General features: G+C 42.2%; 1 protein-coding gene across 1 annotated transcript in view; it reads right to left on the bottom strand.

The window, feature by feature from the left end:
• Window positions 1–5,719: 5,719 nt before the first annotated feature.
• CUNH3orf70 (chromosome unknown C3orf70 homolog) overlaps window positions 5,720–26,066 on the bottom strand; it is a 97,397-nt gene continuing 77,050 nt past the window's right edge. The window contains exon 2 of the mRNA XM_029215060.1: window positions 5,720–6,630. Within this exon, the coding sequence (XP_029070893.1) occupies window positions 6,074–6,630 (557 nt within the window). The 3' untranslated portion in view covers window positions 5,720–6,073. The remainder of the gene's footprint in view (window positions 6,631–26,066) is intronic.

Here is a 26,066-nt window from a genome sequence, read left to right as displayed (position 1 = left end):
TCACTGACCCAAGACCCTTCCAGCCATGGTTGGAGGCCTGGACTGGGGTCAGTCCTTGGGGAGGCCGGGTGGTTCCAGGACACACAGTCTGCAGCCCGGCCTTTAGTAGCCCCTCCCCCAAGTGGATGAGTGGGTGCAACGCTGCCCAGACTCGAAGGCTCCCCACTTCCTCCCACAAACCTGCAGTGCCAGGCTCCACCCGAACTCACTATCTTCAAACAGCTTACAGGGTTTGTTTCTGGTTATAAAAGCAACACCAACTCATTTAGAAAACTCGGAAAATTCCAAAGAGCAAACAGAAAAACGCTGTTAATATCTAGGCATGTCTACCCTTACCTGCCCGGTTTCTGAGGAATTCCCGCTGGCTTCCAATTGCTCCTCCTGACCGTGCTGCAGCGAGCCTGAGTCCCGAGGTCCTGTCTCACCCCTTCATTCATCACAGAACTGGAGTGGGACACCAAGGGCTAAAGGCATTACCAATTCCCAGCGATAGAAATGTAGTAAGGATGAGATGCTACATTAAAGTTTATTGCAGAATAAAAGTGTGTGCAGTCAGCATCTGTAAGAGGCTACAATGAGATGCTTTCTACAACTTGGCAATACAATCATGTAGAGAGTTAAATTAGTAGAATGCACACTTCGTTAATGAGATGAGTTGTCTGCAGAAGTCACTTTAAAAGACAAGTTATCCTTTGTGAAGGCAGAAAGAGTTAGCCTAGACTCATGATTAAACATAGAAGAAGCAATGGCCAAATCAAACCACTGAGATACCTGCAGAAAGATGCTGAGCGCGTGCGGGCGCGTGTACGTGTTGGGGGGAGGTCCACATGGAGCACAGAACGGGGAGGGAGGGAGAAGCCTGGTGGTGTCTGGGTGAGGGAGGCGTCTTCTTGGTCACGGACAGGAAGGGGGCACCCTCTGCTCTCCTCCCCACTCACTATTGGCCTCCTGGCTCAGCCTCCATGGCCCCTGAGGGTGGGAAGGGCTACAGGAGGACACAACGCAGGAAAAGGGCCGAGAGTATGAGCTCCACGGCCAAGGTGACAGTTCAAACATGACTCCCACTTACTTACAAGCTGTGCCACTCTGAACAAAAATGTTTTCTTTCTTGAGCCCTTTTCCTGATTTGTGAAGTGAGGATACTGAAGTCTCCTTCAGAGGGCTGCTGTGAGGGATACTCAGAGAAAGCAGGAAGGCAGCTGTTGAGCTATCATTATTAATATAAACAATGATATTATTTCTATTACTGATAAGCAAATTTGTTTAGCACTCCCCATGAGGTTATTCAATAAAAGCCAACCCCAAAGCTGCTCTTTTCTTGGTGTGAATATAAAAATTAAGCTCCTGGACCTGCCACGCTGAGGCTTGGACCCTCAGCCTTGGTGACCTAGTGACTGCACCCCCGAGGCTCAGCAGGGCAGCGGCCTCCCTGGATCCAACTTGCAGTCAGAACTGTCTTACATGGAATGTATGAACCGAACACATAGCTTGTAGCGTTGTGTGAAATAAATACCGTTTGTGGGGGAATGTAATTTTTATTTGTATAAACCTAATGCAGCCAACAAAAAAGTTCTTATTATAAAGGGTTCTGGGAATTATCAACAGTGGTGACCGTGAGTGTACAGTATGCAGAATAATTACCTGCACTAAGGATTTGTAAAATTTAAATGGAATAATGATGTAAAACACTGATTTCCTAGCACAAAGTAAGCACTGGGTATAAATGTTTCCACATTTTGCAAATGGGGGCTTTTGTTTTTGTTAGGCTCACATTGTGTTATTACTTAAATCAAACTCTCTAAAGTGGGGTGGAGAGGGAGGATATTCCAAAATTCAAAATATCGTATTTGTGCTGGTAAAAAAGAAAAAAATCACATTTATTTTACAAGGTAGTATTTTCCTAAAGTACTATACAGAGAGGAAAGTTGAGCTGTTTGTAGGAAAACAGAATATACTTTTAGGAAATTACACACGGATCAACATTGTGCTTAAAACTTTAAAACACAGAGGTTTTAAAAAAATCACACAGTGAGTATTACAGGGTACGAACAGCCTTAAAAGTACACATGAACACGATGATATGGAAGCTCAGCGTTAAAACTGCTACTGATGATTTGCTTTCAGACTTGTTCAGACTATTAAGAGAGCACTGCTTCAGCCTTAACAGAAAGAACTCAAAGCACGAACAGAAACGCAACCCTTTCCCAAGACAGTCAACTCTCAATTATCCATGACAACGAAAGGGAGCAGTGACATAAGAAATTTTTTAAGATAAATAATTCCAAACTTAGTTTTGAGAAGTGCCCCTGTACTTATGTTTGGATGTGAGAAGCACTGACATCCCTGGAATTGACAGCACTGATAAAGTGCGGAAACGTCCAACGGGAAGAGACACAATCGCACACAACAGAAAAGCCCCAAATACAACTGGCCTCCTTAATGTGCTCACACCTCCTCTGGAGAGGGGAGCGGGAAAGAAATCCCACGGAAACTTTGTTTTCCTCATGTAAAAATCCAAAACATATCAACAAAATTTTGCAAACAAGATGGAATAATCAAGTGTTGACTGTGTAAATATTATTTTAACTTGTGCTTTTTTTTCTGGCCTAGAAGTATTTATACCACCAAAAGTAGCTGGATGTTTTGACAGCTTTCCAAATTATCTGGTTGCATCCTATTGCCCGAGTAGAGAAATTTGCTTTAAAAGGAGTTTATGATCGCCCCAAAAGAACTTCGATGTTTCAAATAGGCCAGGAAGTAGAGATTAAGAAATAAAACCACCACTCAGATAAAATCAAATCCTAGATCAAATCCAGGAAAACAAACTTCATGGTTTTGTTCTGGTTTTGGTGATTTTATTTTCTGTTTCATTTTGTACTGTATTACCTTGAACTACAGGTCTTCCCCTTCCAGGAAAGCATCTGTTTTTCTTCAGGGTTTTCCTCAAATTTGCATTTCAGATCCTGAAAATACCTAGATTTGATTGTAAAGCTTCAGTTGTTAATGTACCAAACAGTTATAACGACAAAAGCATTTTAATTGCTTTGTCATTTCTCAGAAAAGTCATGAACATGTGTGAAACTTGAAAATTCTGGAAGAAATCTTGGTTAGATAAGAGAGCTAAATTCCACACAGCACTTATTTTGTATGTTCTACCTAACAGCTTTTACGCCAACTTTCAAAAAGTGGGAATGGTGCCAGTTTTTGATAAAAGCCCAAGAAAGCAGTTTTTCCACCCACACAGCCCAACTGTTTGCCCCAAATGAGCAAAGGTCCAAATGATAAAGCTTTCATATCTCTCAATGTACAAGTATTAATCAAAAACCTATTTAACATGACTGTGTTCTACGTCTATAGTACACACTGCAGTCTAAACATTTTCTAAAAGTGCCTATAAATATGCTTATACAAATGAGCAATACAGTATCAGGATTACAGAGCAATTCTTTCATATAATACAGAACAGAATAGGCCTAGAATTTAAGTTGAAACTACGTATTTTTATATCCTTATCAGTTGTTGTTGGAATGCAAGCATTAGAGAAACAATTCTCGTTCAATCATATATGATTTTCAGATAATTATTAACAGTGCTAGGACAAAAAAAAGAATTCTTGTCTGTGCTTAGTCAGAAAAGGCTACTTTGAGATCCAGGAGCATCTGATATTTAGAATCCTGTGGAACATCTCCAGTTCTATAAAATAGATAGAAGTGAATCTTAGTTTTTAATTATAAAGAGTTTGTGCAAATATTTAAAGTGATTATCAACAAGTCTTAAATCCAAAAATTCCATTAAAATCATGGCTAATCTGAATGGCAGTTCAGGAGTTTAAACAGGAACATAGGCAAAAGTCATAGATATTACCATATAAAGTGCCCAACCCTGACACAGCCAGCCTCAGAAACGTGGCCCTGTGCCCATGGATTCCCATGGCTCTGGAGACCTGGTGGTTGACTCCAATTAGATTAACGGATGGAGGAGAGAACTGATAGGAATGGGGCAGAGAAAGAGCGCCTCGTGTTCCTGCCCGGGGTTGCAACAAGCTCACCCAGAGTTAGGTGAAGACAGGACCCTGGCGCGAGTCGCCCTGGCTGCAGCTGGCCACTCAATCCTGGGCGGTGCTGAGAGCCCAGGGCAGGGCTCATCAGCTATCTGTCCCTAAGCCCCTCTCCGTACACCCTCCTCCGCCACCCTCTCCTGGGCCCCGCTGTACCTGGAGCTCTGCTCACCACCTTCTTGGTTTGACTTGTTAAGTCTTTACATTTCAATAGGTGGGAACTTTATGCTGGCTGCATTCTCATCCAGCACAGAAAGTGTTAACGAACACTGCTTTCAAAGGAATACGCACACTCTGCTTCCTAAACCCTATGGCTGCCTGGGGCACCTAAATCTAACAAACGCTTCTAGCCAGTCACGTGACTACACATACAACTAGGAAAGCAGGTTCTGCCTGGAGTGACTTTTGAAAGATGCCAAGGGGAGGCTTCAGGGAAGGACACAACAGGCCTCTTCTTAAAATACAAACTAATGTGACACAGAAGATATGTCATGAGATGATGCCATGAGCGCGCACTCATGGATAGTCAGGGTGTAGGAAGTATTTCTCTAGCTCCAACTTTGACAGTTCTGGTTTCATGTGGGCCATATTTTAAATTTCCTAGATTCTTAACTATGCCTCACAGACGGTATATTTGGAGAAACAGCAGGTAACCGACTCACACGAGAACACCAGTTACTAATGGAGATTAGGAGCAGAATTCTGAAGAGAGCTAAATAAGAAAGAGTCACTATTTTATGTGTGCAGGAAAAGAGAATATTTACAACAGCCCATGAATATTACTGTTGTAAAGTGAATGAATATTACACAAAATATTTTCTCCTGACTTAGCAAACTATTTCAACTGTTTTTGCATTGGCATAAAAAATCCATGCATCATACTGAATTCTAATCCAGTTCTCACCTAAGCCATCCTAATGCTTCATACAACCAAATGAAGCAGAATTAAACAAACCTATTAGATTCATTCCTAATCCCTAAAGGACTGCTGTCTTTAGCACTTCCATGCTAACTAAAACTATGACTGACTTTTTTTCTTAAGACATCAGATGTGGCTGCCTCCTATATAACTCCTAAAAGTTTCCCCCAGACTTGAAGAACAATTTTAAAAAGCAGGGATATGTTGGGGAACCCACCCCAAGAGGCCAGTTCAAATGGTACAACATCCCCAGCTAGCCCAGGCCAAGTACATCTCTCCTTCCCCCGGGTTCCCAGGGCACTCTGGGTCCCATCACCTGCAGGAGTTACCTCGCCTACTGGACTGTGGTCCCTTCCCGCCGGGAGTCAGGCCTTATTCACTCTGTATCCCTGAAGAGTGTAGGCACTCAGCTAAAGCTGGACTGAGCCTGAAACAGAGGTGGAATCTCTTCTGAAGTGAGGTCTAGCTCAGCCCCAGATAACGGAGGGATGTGCAGACACTGGCCATAACTAGGGACTGAGCTGGCCTCCAGTAACCTCCCAGAAGTAAGCCAGGACAGCACTGGCCCAGCCCCAGTGCAGGCGGTGGGGAGACGGGGAAAGGGACAGAATGGCATTAACCAGTGCACACCTTGAGGGGTCACGTGAACCACTTTCCACACGGGACTAGCAGGGTAGGGGTGCTCGTCAGCACGCCAAAAGGAACGCCAAAGAGTTGTTCTGCGAAGAACTGGCTCTTTATAAAATAGTGTCTCCTTCACTCCGGGCAGCTCCTCAACCTGATCCGTGGTGCTCTGTGATCATCACTTCATCACATCATTGCTTTCAAAGTTCCCAGTGAAATTAAGGCTGGGTCACAATTCATGACACCAGATGCTACATAAAAAGGAAGTCAAGATACAAAAGAAAACCATTTATAAGAAAAAAATGTCTTAATTATAAGACTAATTTAAAAGTGAAGCTAAATCAGCAGACCACTGAACTGGTATGGTCGTTAGAGAGGGGTAGAAAACATCGACTGCATTGGAAAAAGGATCCATTAGACAAAAGTACAAAAGCTCAGCATGGATCAGAGGACGTGGCTTCCTGCCTGGACGCTCACACGGTGGTTTCTATTGTTTCGATCACTTCCAGATCAGACTGCGAAGGGGAGAGAAGGGTGCACTCGTCTGGTTCCCAGCTGCTCTCTGGACTGTAATCTTCCTCTGAACTCAGTTCTGCTCCTCCTTCTGTGTCCTCATCACACGACTCCACATAGTGAGCCCCGACTGCATTGATCCCAGAGTCCTCAGAACTTGAGGGAGAAGAGCAGTGATCTATTTTTGGTGTATTGCTCTCTTTTGATATTAAGGCATCGTGTGCAGAGACCTCCTCGGGGCTAATTTTGTGGGAATGTGGCGCCGGCTGCTTCTGCACATAACACATCTTCCCATTAATACATTTAACCTGATAGTTGTCAATAAAGAGGTCTGAGATCATACAGTACCTTGGTGAATCAGGGGGGAGGGGAGGCTGGAAGACAGATGCGAATTTCAAAAATTGTTCAGTGAGGGACACTGAGATCTGAATGGTGTTTGTGGGTTCCCAAGGCCTTGCGGGAATCTCAGTGCTTGGAAGCTGTTCCACAGGGGTCATAGGCTGATACACGTATTTGCCTGTGGGGAACACAAAAAGGCAGCTGAAATCTAAGAGTATTACACACACTACATTAAGGTAGCCATAATGGTTTCTCTCTGAGGACTCAGAATGTTTTAAAAAATATTTCAATAACATCTCAGAAGAAACTAATAATAGAATCGTTAAAAACTGTTATAATCAATTAAAAATACAACACGGTACCATAACATCATGGTGTTTTCATCTAAGAAACTCAACACACTTCACAAATCTTAATTTATATTTGAGTCTCTTTAATGCCTCTGGAATAGGGGGGTGGATACTATCATCCTTATTTTTCAGACAACTTGAAATGATTTACCCATCATACTAAAATAAAGAATGTCCACATTATAGTATGGTAAAAACATACTGTAAAATAGTATAATATACCATGAAATTGTAATTCCATTTTTATCTTTAATAATTATATGCTAATATAGACATTTAAAATTTATCATCAGGATTATGATAAGACTTTCGCTCTTCAGGTTTCTATGTTTTAATCAGAATACACATACACACACACATTTAATAGGTAATGGCCTATAGCATTGTCCTGGTCACCCTCAGTGGCCAGGGTCAGGTGCAGGGTGTGAAATGATCTCTTTCAAGACCCAAAGCTCATCAGTGGCCAAAGCAGGAGATGTTCTCCCTGACACCAATTCCACAAGCACAACCTTAGCCAAGCACAGGCACAGGCAGATGCAGGGGGGTGACCTGCCAGATGTTTCTAGAAAACCAAGAAGCTTATCCCCAAACCTTCCCTCTGCCTAAGTGTTTCTCACAGAGTTTATGTGGAAGTGAAACCTAACTGGATCTGTTCTTCCTCCTGCATCTCTATGCTCATTCTCTTTTTCTTCACTCAACAGTTAACAAAGCCTCCCATGTACCAAGTGCTAAGAAAACAGATGGAGATGACAATTGCCCAGTCTGTAAGCCTAAAATGATTTAAAAATAGAAATCTGGAAAAAAAAAAAAAAAAACCAACAACAACCACAAGTCCCAGAGACAGGAGCCACAAATGTAGGCACCATCTTGGGTTTATTCCTAACGTAGCTGATTTATCAATCAGTCCATACAGTATCTTCTGCACATATTTATGACACTGTTTTTTAACCTCAATGCTATTGCCATTTCAGATCAGATAATCCTTTGTTGAGGGGCTGTCCTATGCACTGCAGGATGTTTAGCAGCATCCTTGGCCTCTACCCACTAGATGCCAGTAGCACCTCCTCCCCAGGCTGACAATCAAAACATCTCCAGGGCTTCCCTGGTGGCGCAGTGGTTGAGAGTCCGCCTGCCGATGCAGGGGACACGGGTTCGTGCCCCGGTCCGGGAAGATCCCACATGCCGCGGAGCGGCTGGGCCCGTGAGCCATGGCCGCTGAGCCTGCGCGTCCGGAGCCTGTGCTCCGCAACGGGAGAGGCCACAACAGGGAGAGGCCCGCGTACTGCAAAAAAAAAAACCCAAAAAAACCAAAAACCAAAACAAAACATCTCCAGATGTTGTCACATATACCTGGAGGCAAAATCGCCCTCGCTGAGAACCACTGATTTATGACCTCCTCATGAGCATCTCTTTGCAGGCAAATCACCCACTGTGCTCTGCTCCCATCTGTTTTAGTTCTTAGTCAGATCGAAAATTCTAGGATAGGGATCACATTTGTAAGGAAAACTACCTTATATTTTTTAAATAAGTTCATTAAGCATGGACGAATAGCAATTTTAGATCAGAAATGTGAACAGCAAACTGTGCCACAGACAGTGCAACATCTGATCTATTAAGATCAATCAAGCCTGCCTGTATTTTTTACCTCTGTTTCTTGACTCCTGTACAAAAAAGTAGGCTTAGATGCCACAATTTCTTTGTAACTAAATTACTCTAAAAATACACTCAACTTCATTCTGGAGTGAGGGAATTCCCCTGGCAGTCCAGCGTCAGAATTCGCACTCTCATTGCCAAGGGCCCAGGTTCAATCCCTGGTCTGGGAACTAAGATCCCACATGCCACGCGGCACGGCTAAGAAAAGAAATCATTCTGGAGTAAAACTGTTAAGCCTTTGGGGTCCCAGGTCTGCTTCCAAGCCTGAACATATTTCACACAAACCTTATGGTCTAACAAAAATACAAGCAAGAACTGTCATGCCTGCCTGGGAAATTGTTTAAAATATATTGGATTGGCCAAAAAGTTCATTCAGTTTTAAGTAAAAATAAGTAAAAAAAAAAAAAAAAGACATTTTTCATTTTCACGAAGAACTGTATTGAACAACATATTCACTAACCGATCCAACTTTTTGGCCAACCCAATACCAGGTATCTTCAATTCTGTTATCTGTAAAGGAAGGGATTACTCCTTGTCAGGCAAAGTTCAAGTCAGGCAAGTTCTAGCGGCTTGGTAGGAACCCTGCATCCAAGCAGAGGGGCAAAAAAGGCAGACTTTCAAGCCTCCCCTCTGATCTGTCAGCCCCAGGATTAGAGAAAGATGAGTCTGGGCAGGGGACAGAAAAGGGACTGGGAGAATTTAGGGGACTCTACTCCCTTCTGTCCACAGAGTGGTGAATAAAACATCTGGAACGCAGGTTTGGTCTTTTCTTGGGTGGTAGCCTGGTGGTTACTGGGTTCAGGAGGCTATGGATGGCAGGCACTCATGAAATGCTTGTCGCGATGCTGATTAAGCTCATTCTGGCCCAAGTAACCTATGGTTTACTTACCCACTGGTCACCGCATAAGAGGTTCCTGAGACCCAGAGGGCTCAGCGCTTTATCTAGTCCAAAGGTGGAGAGGATCCTGCAGCCTGACTTTGGGCCTTCTCTGACCAGCCTCTCCTACTCTCACCTAACCCCCCTTGCTGCACCCACCCCCTTACCCGCCTTTGTGCTTCTTCAAAATTTGCTTTTTTCTCTTCTTCTCAGTTGTTCTACCTCTTACTTTCCTCTCTCCTCCAAAGCACCATTTTTATTTCTTGAAGTGTGGTGAAAGTAAGAGAAATGCAGCTTGTTGCATTCCAGATTACATTTTTTTCTACCAGTTACACCTATTAAACATGCTATTCAGAGCTGGAGTGACAGCCTGTTATCTGGTGATACTGAGATACAGATGCAAAGAGGAAGGCAGGGAAGAGAAAAGTAATAAAGATGGCCAGATGAGAAACACAGCTGAGTAAACATCTTTTAAATATCAATGATTATATAATACCATATTGTTTGATTTGCTCATAAACATATAAATTATAAAACAAACTTATATCAAGGATTTAGTTTTGTAAAGAGTCCAGAGGGGGGACTTCCCTGGGGGTGCAGTGGTTAAGAATCCGCCTGCCAATGCACGGGACATGGGTTCGAGCCCTGGTCCGGGAAGATCCCACATGCCACGGAGCAACTAAGCCCATGCACCACAACTACTGAGCCTGCGCTCTAGAGCCTGCGCTCTAGAGCCTGCAAACCACAACTACTGAGCCCACGTGCCACAACTACTGAAGCCTGCGCGCCTAGAGCCTGTGCTCTGCAACAAGAGAAGCCACCGCAATGAGAAGCTGGCACACCGCAACAAAGAGTAGCCCCCGCTCGTTGCAACTAGAGAAAGCCTGCACGCAGCAACAAAGACCCAACGCAGCCAAAAATAAATAAATAAATTTAAAATAAATTAATTAATTAAAAATGTGGTGTTTGTCTAGGTTTCCCCACTGTAAAGTTAGTATTTTTCTCTCTATAATATTAAGTATCTTGTGAAGAGATATTTTGAGAGTATGCAAATACCCTGTTTCTCATCATACCGCCATCTAATTTTAGCATGCACAGGTGGATGTGGTCTGCAACAATCACTACTGTGGTATTTGCCAAATAGTGATTTTCTATTTACATCATTCCTTCTATATTTATTAATTAGAATTCTATCTAAGCAGGAGCTGCTCCTTCTCCCTCATTTATTTATGTATTCAATTATTTACCGATAGAAGCATGGACTCATATTTATTTTATTCTAGGGATTGTAATCCTTTACTACCATTCTTTATTTTGTTGCTCAAATTGTCCCAGACTGAGCTCTTGGGAGCTCCTTTAAGTTACCCCTGTGTCATTTCAACATGCCCCATATTTTTGTGACGACTTCCTCACGTTCTGGCGTCATAAGAAGTTACTGGCTTATCCTGTACTTCCCCTGCCCCAGTCCAGGAATCAGCCATTTCTCCAAGGAGCCCTAGCTCCTTTCTTACGAACTTACACATTCTTAAGCTTATTCTCAAAATACTCCTGTGAAGTAGAATCTTAGTTTGCTAATGACTCATTCAGCCACTCACAAAATTCATCCATACGAAAGTGAAGACTACACCTAATTACACTACTTAACACCCATTTTAAAAAATAATATAAAAATTAAAAATAAACTTTGCAAGCGCATTAATTTATATGGAATCTTTTTCAAGGGAGCTCAAATCACATTCTCAATAATGAAACTGACTAATCACGATAGGTTTTTGTGATCACTAAGTGAAAAATAAATTTCATATATTCATGTTTCTTTTCAGGAAAGCCGGTTCAACACTACAGGTATTTCTCAACTAAAGGCCAATCAAAACCACTAAATAAGTAACTTAAACTATTCTTTTAAAGTCTTGGTTCATAATTTTCTGATCGTTCTTCCCCATGGTGTTTAGCAACAATATGTAGTACATACTGTTTTTTTGTTTTTGTTTTTGTTTTTTAACATCTTTATTGGAGTATAATTGCTTTACAATGGTGTGTTAGTTTCTGCTGTATAACAAAGTGAATCAGCTATACATATACATATATCCCCATATCCCCTCCCTCTTACGTCTCCCTCCCACCCTCCCTATCCCACCCCTCTAGGTGGTCACAAAGCACTGAGCTGATCTCCCTGTGCTATGCGGCTGTTTCCCACTAGCTATCTATTTTACATTTGGTAGTGTATATATGTCCATGCCACTCTCTCACTTTGTCCCAGCTTACCCTTCCCCCTCCCCGTGTCCTCAAGTCCATTCTCTAGTAGGTCTATGCAGATCTACATACTGTTTTCACCATGCCTCAATGAGACACTAAAACAGATTTTTGTTTTCATCCTGGTGGAAAGAAGGAAGGGACAGAGGGAGAGAGGGGAGACTTAATTACTTTCTCAAGCTCATGTAAGGCAGAGGTCAGTTCTAGAGCCCAAGCCCTGTGACATCCTATGTTCTTTCTTCATGAAAATACTCATTACTTAATTAATAAGATTTATCTAATGCTCGTATTAGTTTACACTGTCATTCTCTGCCATTAATTTCAGCTAATATTCCAATCGGTAGCACAGTTGTACATATATAGTAGATACATTCCCTAGTAGGAGTTTCTTTCTTTTGGTTGTAGAGCACAAAGGGAAGGCGGGTGGGGACTAACGTAGAAAATGATTTATGTGGCCCCTTAAGCTACTGCATGCACTTTGTTAAACTAGTTTTTAGGACCAGTTGTGCATTTTGATTTTTAAAAAAGATCCTCTGGAGGGGAATGAGCTTTTTGCTTTTACAGATAGTTTTATGACCGTTAAATGTGTGTCCCCTTGACACATGAACTACACTGCTCTCAGGGAATGCAAAGTTATTTTAAAATTAGCCTAAGCAAAATATAATTAAAAAGGTAAATCTGCTGAAAAAACCTGAGTGGCCTAAGGGAAACTGCATGCACAGTTCAGTTCTTTGATTTTATATACTGAATCACAAGTATGCTTATTTTAGTCCCAAGGGCATTCATTATATTGAAAATAATATTAAATATTCTTATTCAGCTATTTCTGCAATGTACATTATTTACTTAGTTGAGTAGCATATCACAAACTAAAAGCAAAAGAACCTAACATTTATTATAACCAATATTTTTTGTGGCCTTGCCCTCTACCACCCTGCTCCACTGGCAGTAATATACCAATATTTTTGTACTTCAATCTATGAGAACAATAAAGTTCATACATTGCTCAATATATTGAAGTCCCCAATCAGAAATTTATGCAAGATGCTAACTTCTTCATTTTTCAAATCGTGTAACCTTTAGTGAGGAGGAACATATTAATGTAAAGCAAAACCCCAGTGAGACAGAGCACCAGAGCATGGTTTATTTACTCAGTTAACAAATATTTATTGACTATTTACCATGTTTATACTACTAAATCAGATGCTGTGGGGAAATAAAAAGTACAATGTGTAGTCATGCTTCAAGGGGCTTCCAGTCAAACTGCAGGGAGAAGATAAAAAATAAAGTAAAAATAAAACACCAGTTGAGCAAAACTGTAAATATACAAAAGGGCGTTCACCAAGCAGCGGAACAGGATTCCAGGCTTCACTGAAGGACTGTACCTGGCTGTTAAAAGACACACACCTGTGGAGTAGCAAGCGGAACCGCTCCAGGCCAGTTCCAGAGCCAGAATGTGTCAGCAGGCATGTGGGGTTCACAGAGTCGACCAAGAGAGCAAAGGAGGATAAAGTTTGTGAGGAAGACAGAGGCTGGACGGGGCTTAGAATGCAAGGCCAAAGTGTTCGTGTTTTGCTAACAATGGGGACCAGTGCAGATTACTGAGGAGGCAAGTAATAACAATAAAAGAGGGATTTCAGAGAATTTAGTCTGGTAAAGATGTGCAGAGGGACTGGAAAGAGAAGAGATGGGGGTTAAGGGGAGGCTATTACAGGGTTTCAAGCATGACATTCTGACCTGACTCAAGTCACCTGGGTCAGTAGAGGAAGGAACACAAGAGACATTCCCACGACGGTGGCATATCCTGGGGGTTCAGGGCAAGGACTGGGGCTACGTACTGGCTGTCCAACCTTTATCAAATTAACAGTCCCATTCTTTCCATTTCCTCAGGGTAAAGTGGTCAGTGCTCTCTATCTTTTAAAGCACTGACTCAATGCCTGGCACATTGTATAATTCTATTATTGGTGTTGCTTACAGAAGACACCTGCAGGTCTCCAAGCCCCTCTAGAGGCTTCCCAGCTTTGCCTTTCTACTCACTTCCATTTCTATATGCTCCTCTCATGGGATGGGCACAGATAAAGCTGGTCTAAAGCACAAATCAGACTTTGACAATCAAGCTTCCACCCTCTCCCAGTTGGTTTTACACTCAGATCTGGAGTTAAGTCAAACTGGTAAGAGGGGGAATGGAGGAGGTGGAGGAAGTACCACGGAGCAGCCTGTGCAGGGCAGGAGCCCTCACCAACAGACCTCTACAGTCTGCACTGCTCTGGGCCACAATTTTGACACCCTGAAGTAGGGCAGCCAGTACAGTGAGGGCTGCCTTAAAAATAACATTTCTAAAAGTTCCATAAACCAACGAGAGAGAGAAGCTGTTCACCACATTTACCAAGTTAGAGTAGCCAATGTGAAGAGAGACATGATGAAGCCTCTATCCTTTTTTAAACCATGTTTATTCCTACCTGAAGCCAAGTCTTCTGGTTTGAGGGACAGATACATGTAAAAAAAAAAAATTTGTGTATTTTAATAAGTAACTACCACTGAAAAACTAGGGGTAAAGAGAAGTGTAAAATGCATCCCTCTTACGACCCAATTTGGGTCACACAAACATCTGTAAGCACCACAAGAAGAAAGAGAAGTATTAAGTTGTGGGGTATACACTATATAAGGTACAGGAGCCCAGAAAAAGTGAGGGCTGGAAGGGCTAAGAAGAGGCTCCCAAGAAACGGATATAAACTTAAGAAGGGCTAGGACCTGGACAAAAGAAAGTAAAGTGGCAGGCTTTGTGCAAAATCCAGAGGCGGAAGTAGTGTGGGCTGTCTCAGGGGCAGTGGGGTAAACAGCCTTACTGGAACAGAGGGTCTCCTGCCACGAAACCAGTCTCATCACAGATAATCTAGAAAGAGAGCAAAACCCTTCCCTTGCCTAAGGAGACTGGATACCATAAGAGCCACTCTGCTGAATAAACTGGCACAATGGAACTCCTTGAACTTGCAGACACAGACAATTCCAGTTGGGAAAGAGCCCCTTGTAGGGCCAGAGAGTTTGGAAACATCCAATAGGTAAGTCTGGCTAAAACAGGCCATAGTAAAAAAGGAAAAAAAAAAAAAAAAGGCAGAGAATGAGAACCCTCTTAGGCTTTCCAGTTCCTTTTAGGGGGCCAAATAAGGGTTTCATGGAGCGAATATCTCCACCTCTTTATCCTTAATCTCAGAAGTCCTACTTATCCACCGGGAGCTGTTCTATAGAGTTGGTTTTAATACAGTAATTGGTTAAAAAAGGGATGGCTGAGGGAGTCTTCTAAGGATGGTTGACTGAGGATGAGATGAAGCATGAAAAACCGTATGTTCAGAAGGAAGAGGAGGGCTGCTGACAGAGCACACGGAGACTCAACCACTGTGTATTAAGTACCTGCTCTTTGCAGCACAGGAAAACATTGGGAGAGAAGCCTGATGGAGGGGAAGAGGCATAAGTGAAAAGTGGCTGATTATGGATCACTGCAAGGTAAGGAAAGCTGTATGAGTGCCACCCCTTTTTTGTCTGAAGATGGATGACAATGATGATAGTCATTACCTTTGATTTCTTTATAAGAAGCCTTGACCTTATTGGCATTTTATTAAACCATCTCAGCCTCCTACCTTCCTCTGCAAAAATCATTAGTGGATGGGCTGAGTTACCAGACTAGCCAACAGATTTCTAAAACTTCAATTAGAAAAAATTTGAGAACAAAGAAACTCCCTATGGGAGGCAGCACAAGTGGAGACGGAGAACATGAAGACTCTGGCGCAGTTTTCTGCCATTCCACTAACACACAGCTGTGTAGTTCTACAGATCCCAAATAAGTTACTAGCAGCCATTAATCCAATGGGCAGATAATCGTGACAGTCTAAAACTAAGGGAAGTAGTACAAGACATCTGTCACATTCATCTATTGATCTGGGAATAAAAAGTTCAGAAAATTCCCAAGAAAAGGATGCTAACCAGTCAACCTGATCTAAGAAAATTAAGATCTTAAACCACCTGTGCTTTTCACAGGGGCTCAGTAGATATTTACTGAAATAAAACAATACATTTTTTTTGTTAAAGGTTATTTTTGTAAGGAACATGTCTGTGTTTAGTCAAGAACCTCATTTTTAAATTTATACAAACCAGTATGGCATTCTGGAGCTTTATTTTTTTATTAATCAGTCACAACAATAATAAAACACATTCTAAGTATCAATGAGATATAATTTAAAATCAAATTATTAACATTTATATACAAAAATTTATATTTCCCAATGGAATGAAAGAAAATATATTCACCATGTTTTTTCTTTAATCAGTTGTTATAATTACCTCTCATTTCTCTTGGACCTGTGATTAGGCCAGCCAACTTTAAAATCAGTGCCACTGGGGAAATCCAGAGTTAGGGGTAAGAACTTACAAATTTACTACTTACAGCTAAATAGCATCTCTACTTAACTATTCACTTAACTACTCTTGAATGGGGACAAGGAGGCTCAGATGATGGCACCAAAACTCAACTTGGAGATCTGTTCTTAGACAACCTCTCTTCATCATAATAGCTGGGTTGTAAAATATATGGAGAAAGTCACTTCACAGCTGACACTAAGCAGTAAAGAGGAAAAAGGGGCCCAGATTATTACGAGATTATAAATGTGCTAGTATCAACTAATGCCTCTCAACTCCAAATTTTCTTTTCAATATATGTTCAGCCACAGTGAACAGAATTCCTTTAAACATTTTTCTTCTACACTGAGCAAGATGCTAAATTTCTCAGTAGAGAGCACTAGAGGGACACTACAGGAGGAAGGGGCTCTCATGTTTGCTGCACACAGGCTGGGGTGCGGGGGAATGAAATCTGCTGGAGGTCTGCCCCAGCCGTGAACCCAGAATGTACAGTTCCTTGGCAACCTTGCAGTTTTGGCCTGGCCTGATGATAGCCTTCCCATGGCCCTCTCCATGTGCAAACCAGCGTTCTGAAGGCCTTCTGCCTACATCATTCCCTCCTGCCTACCCAAGCCTATGCCACCTTTGCATACCCACGCCCTGAACTGCTCATTGCCCATGTCTTCCTGGCACTCCAAAGGGCTGCTTCCTGCTTGCCCAGCAAATTCAAAACAGTACAGCCTGGGCAAAGAGGCAAGGTTCTCTGCTATTCTGTGGGCTGAACTACACTTTCTCCAACAAGTTTTGAACCCCAGTCTTGGGGAGGCGGAATTCCTTGCACCTTTGTCCTTCCTGGGTATATATACTCCCTCAGCTCAAAGGAAATACACAGAGTTTCCTTATATCCTTTGGTCACTTATTTCTTAGAGTTTTACAATTCTTTCTTTTTCTTTCTTTTTTCTCTTTCTTTTTTTTCTTTCCTTTCTTTCTTTCTCTCTCGCCCTCTCTCTCTCTTTCCTTTCTTTCTCTCTTTCTTTTCTCTCTCTCTCTCTCCCTCCCTCCCTCTCTCTCTTTCTTTCTTTCTGTCTTTATTTTCCCTGCATTGGGTCTTTGTTGCTGCACACGGGCTTTCTCTAGTTGCGGCGAGCGGGGACTACTCTTCCTTGCAGTGTGAGGGTTTCTCATTGCAGTAGCTTCTCTTGTTGCAGAGCACACGCTCTAGGAACACGGGCTTCCGTAGTTGCAGCACACAGGCTCAGCAGTTGTGGCTCGTGGGTTCCAGAGCGCAGGCTCAGTAATTGTGGCGCACAGGCTAAGCTGCTCTGCGGCATGTGGGATCTTCCCAGAACAGGGCTCAAAACTGTGTCCCCTGCATTGGCAGGTGGATTCTTAACCACTGCACCACCAGGAAAGTCCAACAATTCCTTATATTAAACTTCCCCTGTGTAATCTACTACGTGGTTTCCATCTACTGATTGGATGTAAATTGATTCAATGACCAAGGTCAAAGTGTGGGATTTCCTGTAGGACAGGGGTCTCCAACCCCCGGGCCATGGGGGAACCAGGCCACACAGCAGGAGGTGAGCGGCTGGCAAGCAAGCGAAGCTTCATCTGCCGCTCCTCATGGCTCGCGTTACTGCCTGAACCTTCCCTCCCACCCCCGTCCATGGAAAAACAGTCTTCCACAAAACCAGTCCCTGATGCCAAAAAGGTTGGGGACCACTGCTGTAGGTGGTACTGCCTGTCTACTGAGAATGCTTTAATATAAGTATAGTATTAAAAAATTAAGTAGTTTATATATTTGGAGCCTAGACTAAGACATTAAATCTTATGTATTAAAATATTAATCCTTTAGATGTTTAAAACTGGACAAACTGATAAACAATTAAGTTTAATATTAACAGAGAACAATTTTAGAAGAATGCATTCTAAAACTTATTTTTAAAAGAATATTGTTCGAGGGAGACCATCAAGATGGCAGAGGAGTAAGACGTGGAGATCACCTTCCTCCCCACAAATGAATCAAAAATACATCAACATGTGGAACGACTCCTACAGAACGCCTACCAACACTGGCAGAAGACCTCAGACTTCCCAAAAGGCAAGAAACTCCCCACGTACCTGGGTAGGGCAAAAGAAAAAAGAAAAATCAGAGACAAAAGAATAGGGAGGGGATCTGCTCCTCTGGGAGGGAGCTGTGAAGGAGGAAAAGTTTCCACACACTAGGAAGCCCCTTCACTGGCGGAGACAGGGGTGGCAGAGGGGAAGCTCTGGAGCCACAGAGCAGAGCCCAGCAACAGGGGTGCAGACGGCAAAGCGGAGAGATTCCCACATAGAGGATGGGTGCCGACAGCACTCACCAGCCTGAGAGGCTTGTCTGCTCACCCACTGGGACGGGTGGGGGTTCGGAGCTGAGTCTGGGGCTTTGGAGGTCAGACACCAGGGAAAGGACTGGGGTTGGCTGCATGAACACAGTCTGAAGGGGGCTAATGCACCACAGCTAGCCAGGAGGGAGTCCAGGGAAAAGTCTGGACCTGCCTAAGAGGCAAGAGACCATTGTTTCGGGGTACGTGAGGAGAGGGGATTCAGAGCACCACCTAAACAAGCTCCAGAGACGGGGGCAAGCCATGCCTATCAGCTCAGACCCCAGAGACAGGCGTGAAATGCTAAGGGTGCTGCTGCAGCCACCATGAACCCTGTGTGCAAGCACAGGTGACTACCTACACACCCCTCCCGGGAGCCTGTGCAGCTCGCCACTGTCAGGGTCCCAAGATCCAGGGACAACTTCCCGGGAGAACACACAGCACGCCTCAGGCTGTTGCAATGTCATGCCAGCCTCTGCCACTGCAGGCTCACCCCGCATTCCAATTATGACTACCGTACCCCTGCCTCTCCCCGGCCTGGGTGAGCCAGACCCCTAATCATCCACTGCTTTAACCCCCTCCTGTCTGGGCGGGGGGCACAGATGCCTGAGGGCGACCTACACGCAGAGGCGGGGCTAAAACCAAAGCTGAGCCCCAGGAGCTGTGCAAAAGAAGAGAAAGGGAAATCTCTCCATGCAGCCGCAGGAGCAGCAGATTAAATCCCCACAATCAACTTGATGAACCCTGCATCTGTGGAATACCTGAATAGACAAGGAATCTTCCCAAAATTGAGGGGGTGGACTTTGCGAGCAACTGTAGACTTGGGGTTTGCTTTCTGCATCTGATTTGTTTCTGATAATTATGTTTACCTTAGTTTACTTTTTAGTGCTTGCTATCATTGGTGGATTCGTTTTTTTTTTTTTTTTTTTTTTTTAGCGGTACGCGGGCCTCTCACTGTTGCAGCCCCTCCTGTCGCGGAGCACAGGCTCCAGACGCGCAGGCTCAGCGGCCAGGGCTCATGGGCCCAGCTGCTCCGCGGCATGTGGGATCTTCCCAGACCGGGGCACGAACCCGTGTCCCCTGCATTGGCAGGTGGACTCTCAACCACTGCGCCACCAGGGAAGCCCCTTTTTAAAATTTTTTACAATTTTTTTTTTCTCTCTTTGTGATTATGTATGCGTATGTTTCTTTGTGTGATTTTGTCTGCTTAAGATTTGCTTTTACCATTTGTCCTACGGTTTTGACTGTTCATTTTTCTTTCTTGCTTTCTTTTCCTTGTTGTTTGTTTGCTTGTTTTCTTTTTATGGTGTGTGTGTGCGTTTATGTTTCTTTGTGTGATTTCTGTCTGTTTAGTCTTGCTTTTACCATTTGGTTTGGGGTCCTATCTGTTCGTTTTTTTGTTTTGTTGGGTTTTTTTCTTCCTTTTCTTCCAAGCCGTATGGCTTGCAGGGTCTTGGTGCTCCGGCTGGGTGTCAAGCCTGAGCCACTAAGGTGGCAGAGCCGAGTCCAGGACATTGGTCCACCAGAGATCTCCCAGCCCCACGTAATATCAATCAGCAAGAGCTCTCCCAGAGATCTCCATCTCAACACTAAGACCCAGCTCCACCAAGCAGCCAGCAAGCTCCAGGGTTGGATGCCCCATGCCAAACAACTAGCAAGACAGGAACACAACCCCACCCATTAGCAGAGAGGCTGCCTAAAGTATTACTAGTTCCCAGACACTCCAAAACACACCACCAGATGCAGCCCTGCCCACCAGAAGGACAAGATCCACAGCCACCCCCCCCAGAACACAGGCACCAGTCTCCTCCACAAGAAAGCCTACAAAAGCCACTGAACCAACCTCATCCACTAGAGGCAGACACCAAAAACAACGGGAAATACAAACCTGCAGCCTGCAAAAAGGAGACCCCAAACACAGTAAGTTATACAAAATGAGAAGACAGAGAAATATGTAGCAGATTAAGGAGCAAGGTAAAAACCCACCAGACCAAACAAATGAAGAGGAAATAGGCAGTCTACCTGAAAAAGAATTCAGAGCAATGACAGTAAAGATGATCCAAAATCTTGGAAACAGAATGGGGAAAATACAAGAAATGTTTATCAAAGACCTAGAAGAACTAAAGAACAAACAAACAATGATGAACACCAGAATAAATGAAATTAAAAGTTCTCTAGAAGGAGTCAATAGCAGAACAACTGAGGCAGAAGAATGGATAAGTGACCTGGAAGATAAAATACTGGAAATAACTGTCACAGAACAGAATAAAGAAAAAAGAATGAAAAAAATTGAGGATGGTCTCAGAGACCTCTGGGACAACATTAAATGCACCAACATTCAAATAATAGGGATCCCAGAAGAAGAAGAGAAAGAGAAAGGAGCTGAAAAATATTTGAAGAGATTATAAGTTGAAAACTTCCCTAATATGGGAAAGGAAATAGTCAATCAAGTCCAGGAAGCGCAGAGAGTCCCACACAGGATAAACCCAAGGAGAAACATGCCAAGACACATAGTAATCAAACTATCAAAAATTAAATACAAAGAAAAAATATTAAAAGCAGCAAGGGAAAAGCAACAGATAACATACAACAGAATCTCCATAAGTTTAACAGCTGATCTTTCAGCAGAAACTGCAAGCCAGAAGGGAGTGGCATGGTATACTTAAAGTGATGAAAGGGAAAAACCTACAACCAAGATTACCCAGCAAGGATCTCATTCAGATGTGATGGAGAAATTAAAACCTTTTCAGAAAAGCAAAAGTTAAGAGAATTCAGCACCACCAAACCAGCTTTACAACAAATGCTAAAGGAACACAAGAGAAGGAAAAGACCTACAAAAACAAACCCAAAACAATTCAGAAAATGGTAATAGGAACATACATACTACCTTAAACGTAAATGGATTAAATGCTCCCACCAAAAGACACCGACTGGCTGAACGGATACAAAAATAAGACGCATATATACGCTGTCTACAAGAGATCCACTTCAGACCTAGGGACACATACAGACTGCAAGAGAGGGAATGGAAAAAGATATGCCATGCAAATGGAAATCAAAAGAAAGCTAGAGTAGCAATACTCGTATCAGACAAAAAATAGACTTTAAAACAAAGACTATTACAAGAGACAAAGAAGGACTCTATATAATGATCTATGGTTCAACCCAAGAAAAAGATATAACAATATCTTGTAATATTTGTAAATATTTGTAAATTTGTAATATTTGTACAAATATTTGTAATATTTGTAAATCTTGTAAATATTTATGCATCCAGGCTTCCCTGGTGGTACTGTGGTTAAGAATCTGCCTGCCAATGCAGGAGACACGGGTTCAACACCTGGTCAGGGAAGATCCCACATGCCAGGAAGCAACTAAGCCCATGCAAGACAACTACTGAGCCTGCACTCTAGAGCTCGCAAGCCACAACTACTGAGCCCACGTGCCACAACTACTGAAGCCTTTGAGCCTAGAGCCCATGCTCTGCAATAAGAGAAACCACCACAAAGAGAAGCCAGCTCACCGCAACGAAGAGTAGGCCCCACGTGCCGCAATTAAGGAAAGGCCCACGCGCAGCAACAAAGAACCAGTGCAGCCATAAATAAATAAGTAAATAATTTTTAAAAATCTTTATACACCCAACATAGCAGCACCTCAATACATAAGACAAATGCTAACAGCCATGAAAGGGGAAATCAACAGTAACACAGTAATAGCAGGGGACTTTAACACCCCACTTTCACCAATGGACAGATCATCCAAAATGAAAATAAACAAGGAGGGACTTCCCTCATGGTGCAGTGGTTGAGAATCCATCTGCCAATGCAGGGGACACGTGTTCGAGCATGGGCTGGGAAGATCCCACATGCTGTGGAGCAACTAAGCCTGTGCGCCACAACTACTGAGCCTGTGCTCTAGAGCCTGTGAGCCGAAACTACTGAGTGCATGTGCCGCAACTACTGAAACCCACGAGCCTAGAGCCCATGCTCCGCAACAAGAGAAGCCACAGCAATGAGAAGCCCATGCACCGCAATGAAGAGTAGCCCCCATTCACTGCCACTAGAGAAAACCAGTGCATAGCAACAAAGACCCAATGCAGCCATAAATTCATTAATTAATTAAGGAAACACAAGCTTTAAATGACACATTAGACGAGATGGACTTGATATTTATAGGACATCCTATCCAAAAACAACAGAATACACTTTCTTCTCAAGTGCTCATGGAACATTCTCCAGGATAGTTCATATACTGGGTCACAAATCAAGCCTCGGTAAATTTAAGAAAACTGAAATCATATCAAGTATCTTTTCCAACCACAAAATATGAAACTAGATATCAATTACAGGAAAAAACTGTAAAAATAACAAACACATGGAGGCTGAACAATACACTACTAAATAACCAAGATATCACTGAAGAAATCAAAGAGAAAATCAGAAAGTACCTAGAAACAAATGACAAGGAAAACAAGACAATGCAAAACCTATGGGATGCAGCAAAAGCAGTTCTAAGAGGCAAGTTTATAGCAATACAACCCTACCTCAAGAAACAAGAAAAATGTGAAACAAACAACATAACCTTACACCTACAACAATCAGAGAAAGACAAAGAACAATAACAACAAAAAAACCCAAAGTTAGCAGAAGGAAAGAAGTCATAAAGATCAGATCAGAAATAAATGAAAAAGAAATGAAGGAAACAATAAGAAAGATCAATAAAACTAAAAGCTGGTTCTTTGAGAAGATAAACAAATTTGATAAACCATTAGCCACACTTATCAAGAAAAAAAGGGAGAAGACTCAAATCAACAGAATTAGAAATGAAAAATGAAACGTATCAACTGATACTACAGAAATACAAAGGATCATGAGATATTACTACAAGCAACTATATGCCAATAAAATGGAAAAATTGGACGAATTCTTAGAAAAGTACCACCTTCTGAGACTGAACCAGGAAGAAAGAGAAAATGTGAACAGACCAATCACAAGCACTGAAATTGAAACTGTGATTTAAAATCTTCCAACAAAACAAAAGCCCAGGACCAGATGGCTTCACAGGTGAATTCGATCAAACATTTAGAGAAGAGCTAACACCTATCCTTCTCAAACTCTTCCAAAATATAGCAGAGGGAGGAACACTCCCAAACTCATACTACGAGGCCACCATCACCCTGATAACAAAACCAGACAAAGATGTCACAAAAAAAGGAAACTACAAGCCAACATCACTGATGAACATAGACACGAAAATCCTCAACAAAATAGTAGCAAACAGAATCCAACAGCACATTAAAAGGATCATACACCATGATCAAGTGGGGTTTATTCCAGGAATGCAAGGATTCTTCAATATACGCAAATCAATCAACGTGATACACCATATTAACAAACTGAAGGAGAAAAACCATATGATCATCTCAATAGATGCAGAAAAAGGTTTCGACAAAATTCAACATCCATTTATGATAAAAATCCTCCAGAAAGTAGGCACAGAGGGAACCTACCTCAACATAATAAAGGCCATATATGACAAACCCACAGCCAACATTGTTCTCAACAGTGAAAAACTGAAACCATTTCCTCCAAGATCAGAAACAAGAAAAGGTTGCCCACTCCACCACTATTATTCAACGTAGTTTTGGAAGTTTTAGCCACAGCAATCAGAGAAGAAAAAGAAATAAAAGGAATCCAAATTGGAAAAGAAATAGTAAAATTGTCACTGTTTGCAGATGACATAATACTATACATAGAGAATCCTAAATATGCTACCAGAAAACTACTAGGGCTAATCAGTAAAGTTGGTAAAGTAGCAGGATACAAAATTAAGGCACAGAAATCTCTTGCATTCCTATACACTGACGAAAAATCTGAAAGAGAAATTAAGGAAACACTCCCGTTTACCACTGCAACAAAAAGAATAAAATATCTAGGAATAAACCTACCTATGGAGACAAAACACCTGTATGCAGAAAACTATAAGACACTGATGAAAGAAATTAAAGACAATACAAACAGATGGAGAGGTATACCATGTTCCTGGACTGGAAGAATCAACATTGGGAAAATGACTACACTACCCAAAGCAATCTACAGAGTCAATGCAATCCTGATCAAATTACCAAAGCATTTTTCACAGAACTAGAACAAAAAAATTTTTAATTTGTTCAGAAACACAAAAGACCCCAGATTGCCAAAGCAAACATGAGAAAGAGGAATGCAGCTGGAGGAATCAGGCTCCCTGACTTCGGACTATACTGCAAAGCTACAGTAATCAAGACAGTATGGTACTGGCACAAAAATAAATATAGATCAGTGAAACAGGACTGAAATCCCAGAGATAAACCCACAAACATATGGTCACCTTATCTTTGATAAAGAATGCAAGAATATACAATGGAGCCTCTTCAATAAGTTGTGCTGGGAAAACTGGACAGCTACATGGAAAAGAATGAAATTACACTTCCTAACACCATACACAAAAATAAACTCAAAATGGATTGAAGACCTAAATATAAGGCCAGACACTATAAAACTCTTAGAGGAAAACGTAGGCAGAGCACTCTATGACATAAATCACAGCAAGATCCTTTTTGACCCACTTCCTACAGAAATGGAAATAAAAACAAATATTAACAAATGGGAACTAATGAAACTTGAAAGCTTTTGCACAGCAAAGGAAACCATAAACAAGACAAAAACAAACCTCAGAATGGGAGAAAATATTTGCAAATGAAGCAACTGACAAGGGATTAATCTCCTAAATATACAAGCAGCTCATGCAGCTCAACAGCAAAAAAACAAACAACCCAATCCAAAAATGGGCAGAAGACCTAAATAGACATTTCTCCAAGAAGATATACAGATTGCCAACAAATACATGAAAGGATGCTCAACATCACTAATCATTAGAGAAATGCAAATAAAAACCACAATGAGGTATCACCTAACACCAGTCAGAATGACCATCAGTAAAAAATCTACAAACAATAAATGCTGGAGACCGTGTAGAGAAAAGGGAACCCTGCTGCATTGTTGGTGGGAATGTAAATTGATACAGCCAGTATGGAGAACAGTATGGAGGTCCCTTAAAAAACTAAAAATAGAATTACCATATGAACCAGCGATCCCACTACTGGGCATACACCCTGAGAAAACCATAATTCAAAAAGAGACATGTATCACAATGTTCACTGCAGCACTATTTCAATAGTCAGGACATGGAAGCAACCTAAGTGTCCATCGACAGATGAAGGAATAAAGAAGATGTGGCACATATATACAATGGAATATTACTCAGCCATAAAAGGAAATGAAATTGAGTTATTTGTAGTGAGGTGGATGGACATAGAGTCTGTCATACAGAGTGAAGTCAGTCAGAAAAAGGAAAACAAATACCATATGCTAACACATATATATATGGAATCTAAAAAAATAAAATGGTTCTGATGAACCTAGGGGCAGGACAGGAATAAAGACGCAGACATAGAAAATGGACTTGAGGACACGGGGAGGGGGAAGGGTAAGCTGGGACAAACTGAGAGAGTAGCATTGACATATATACACTACCAAATGTAAAACAGCTAGCTAGTGGGAAGCAGCTGCATAGCACAGGGAGATCAGCTCGGTGCTTTGTGACCACCTAGAGGGGTGGGATAGGGAGGGTGGGAGGGACACACAAGAGGGAGGGGATATGGGAATATATGTATATATATAGCTGATTCACT

This window comes from Monodon monoceros, unplaced genomic scaffold, assembly GCF_005190385.1.
Source record: "Monodon monoceros isolate NGI ecotype Baffin Bay Population unplaced genomic scaffold, NGI_Narwhal_1 Super_Scaffold_11, whole genome shotgun sequence".
In the NCBI taxonomy this organism is placed as follows: domain Eukaryota; kingdom Metazoa; phylum Chordata; class Mammalia; order Artiodactyla; family Monodontidae; genus Monodon; species Monodon monoceros.
This window is presented reverse-complemented; position numbering and strand designations above follow the sequence as displayed.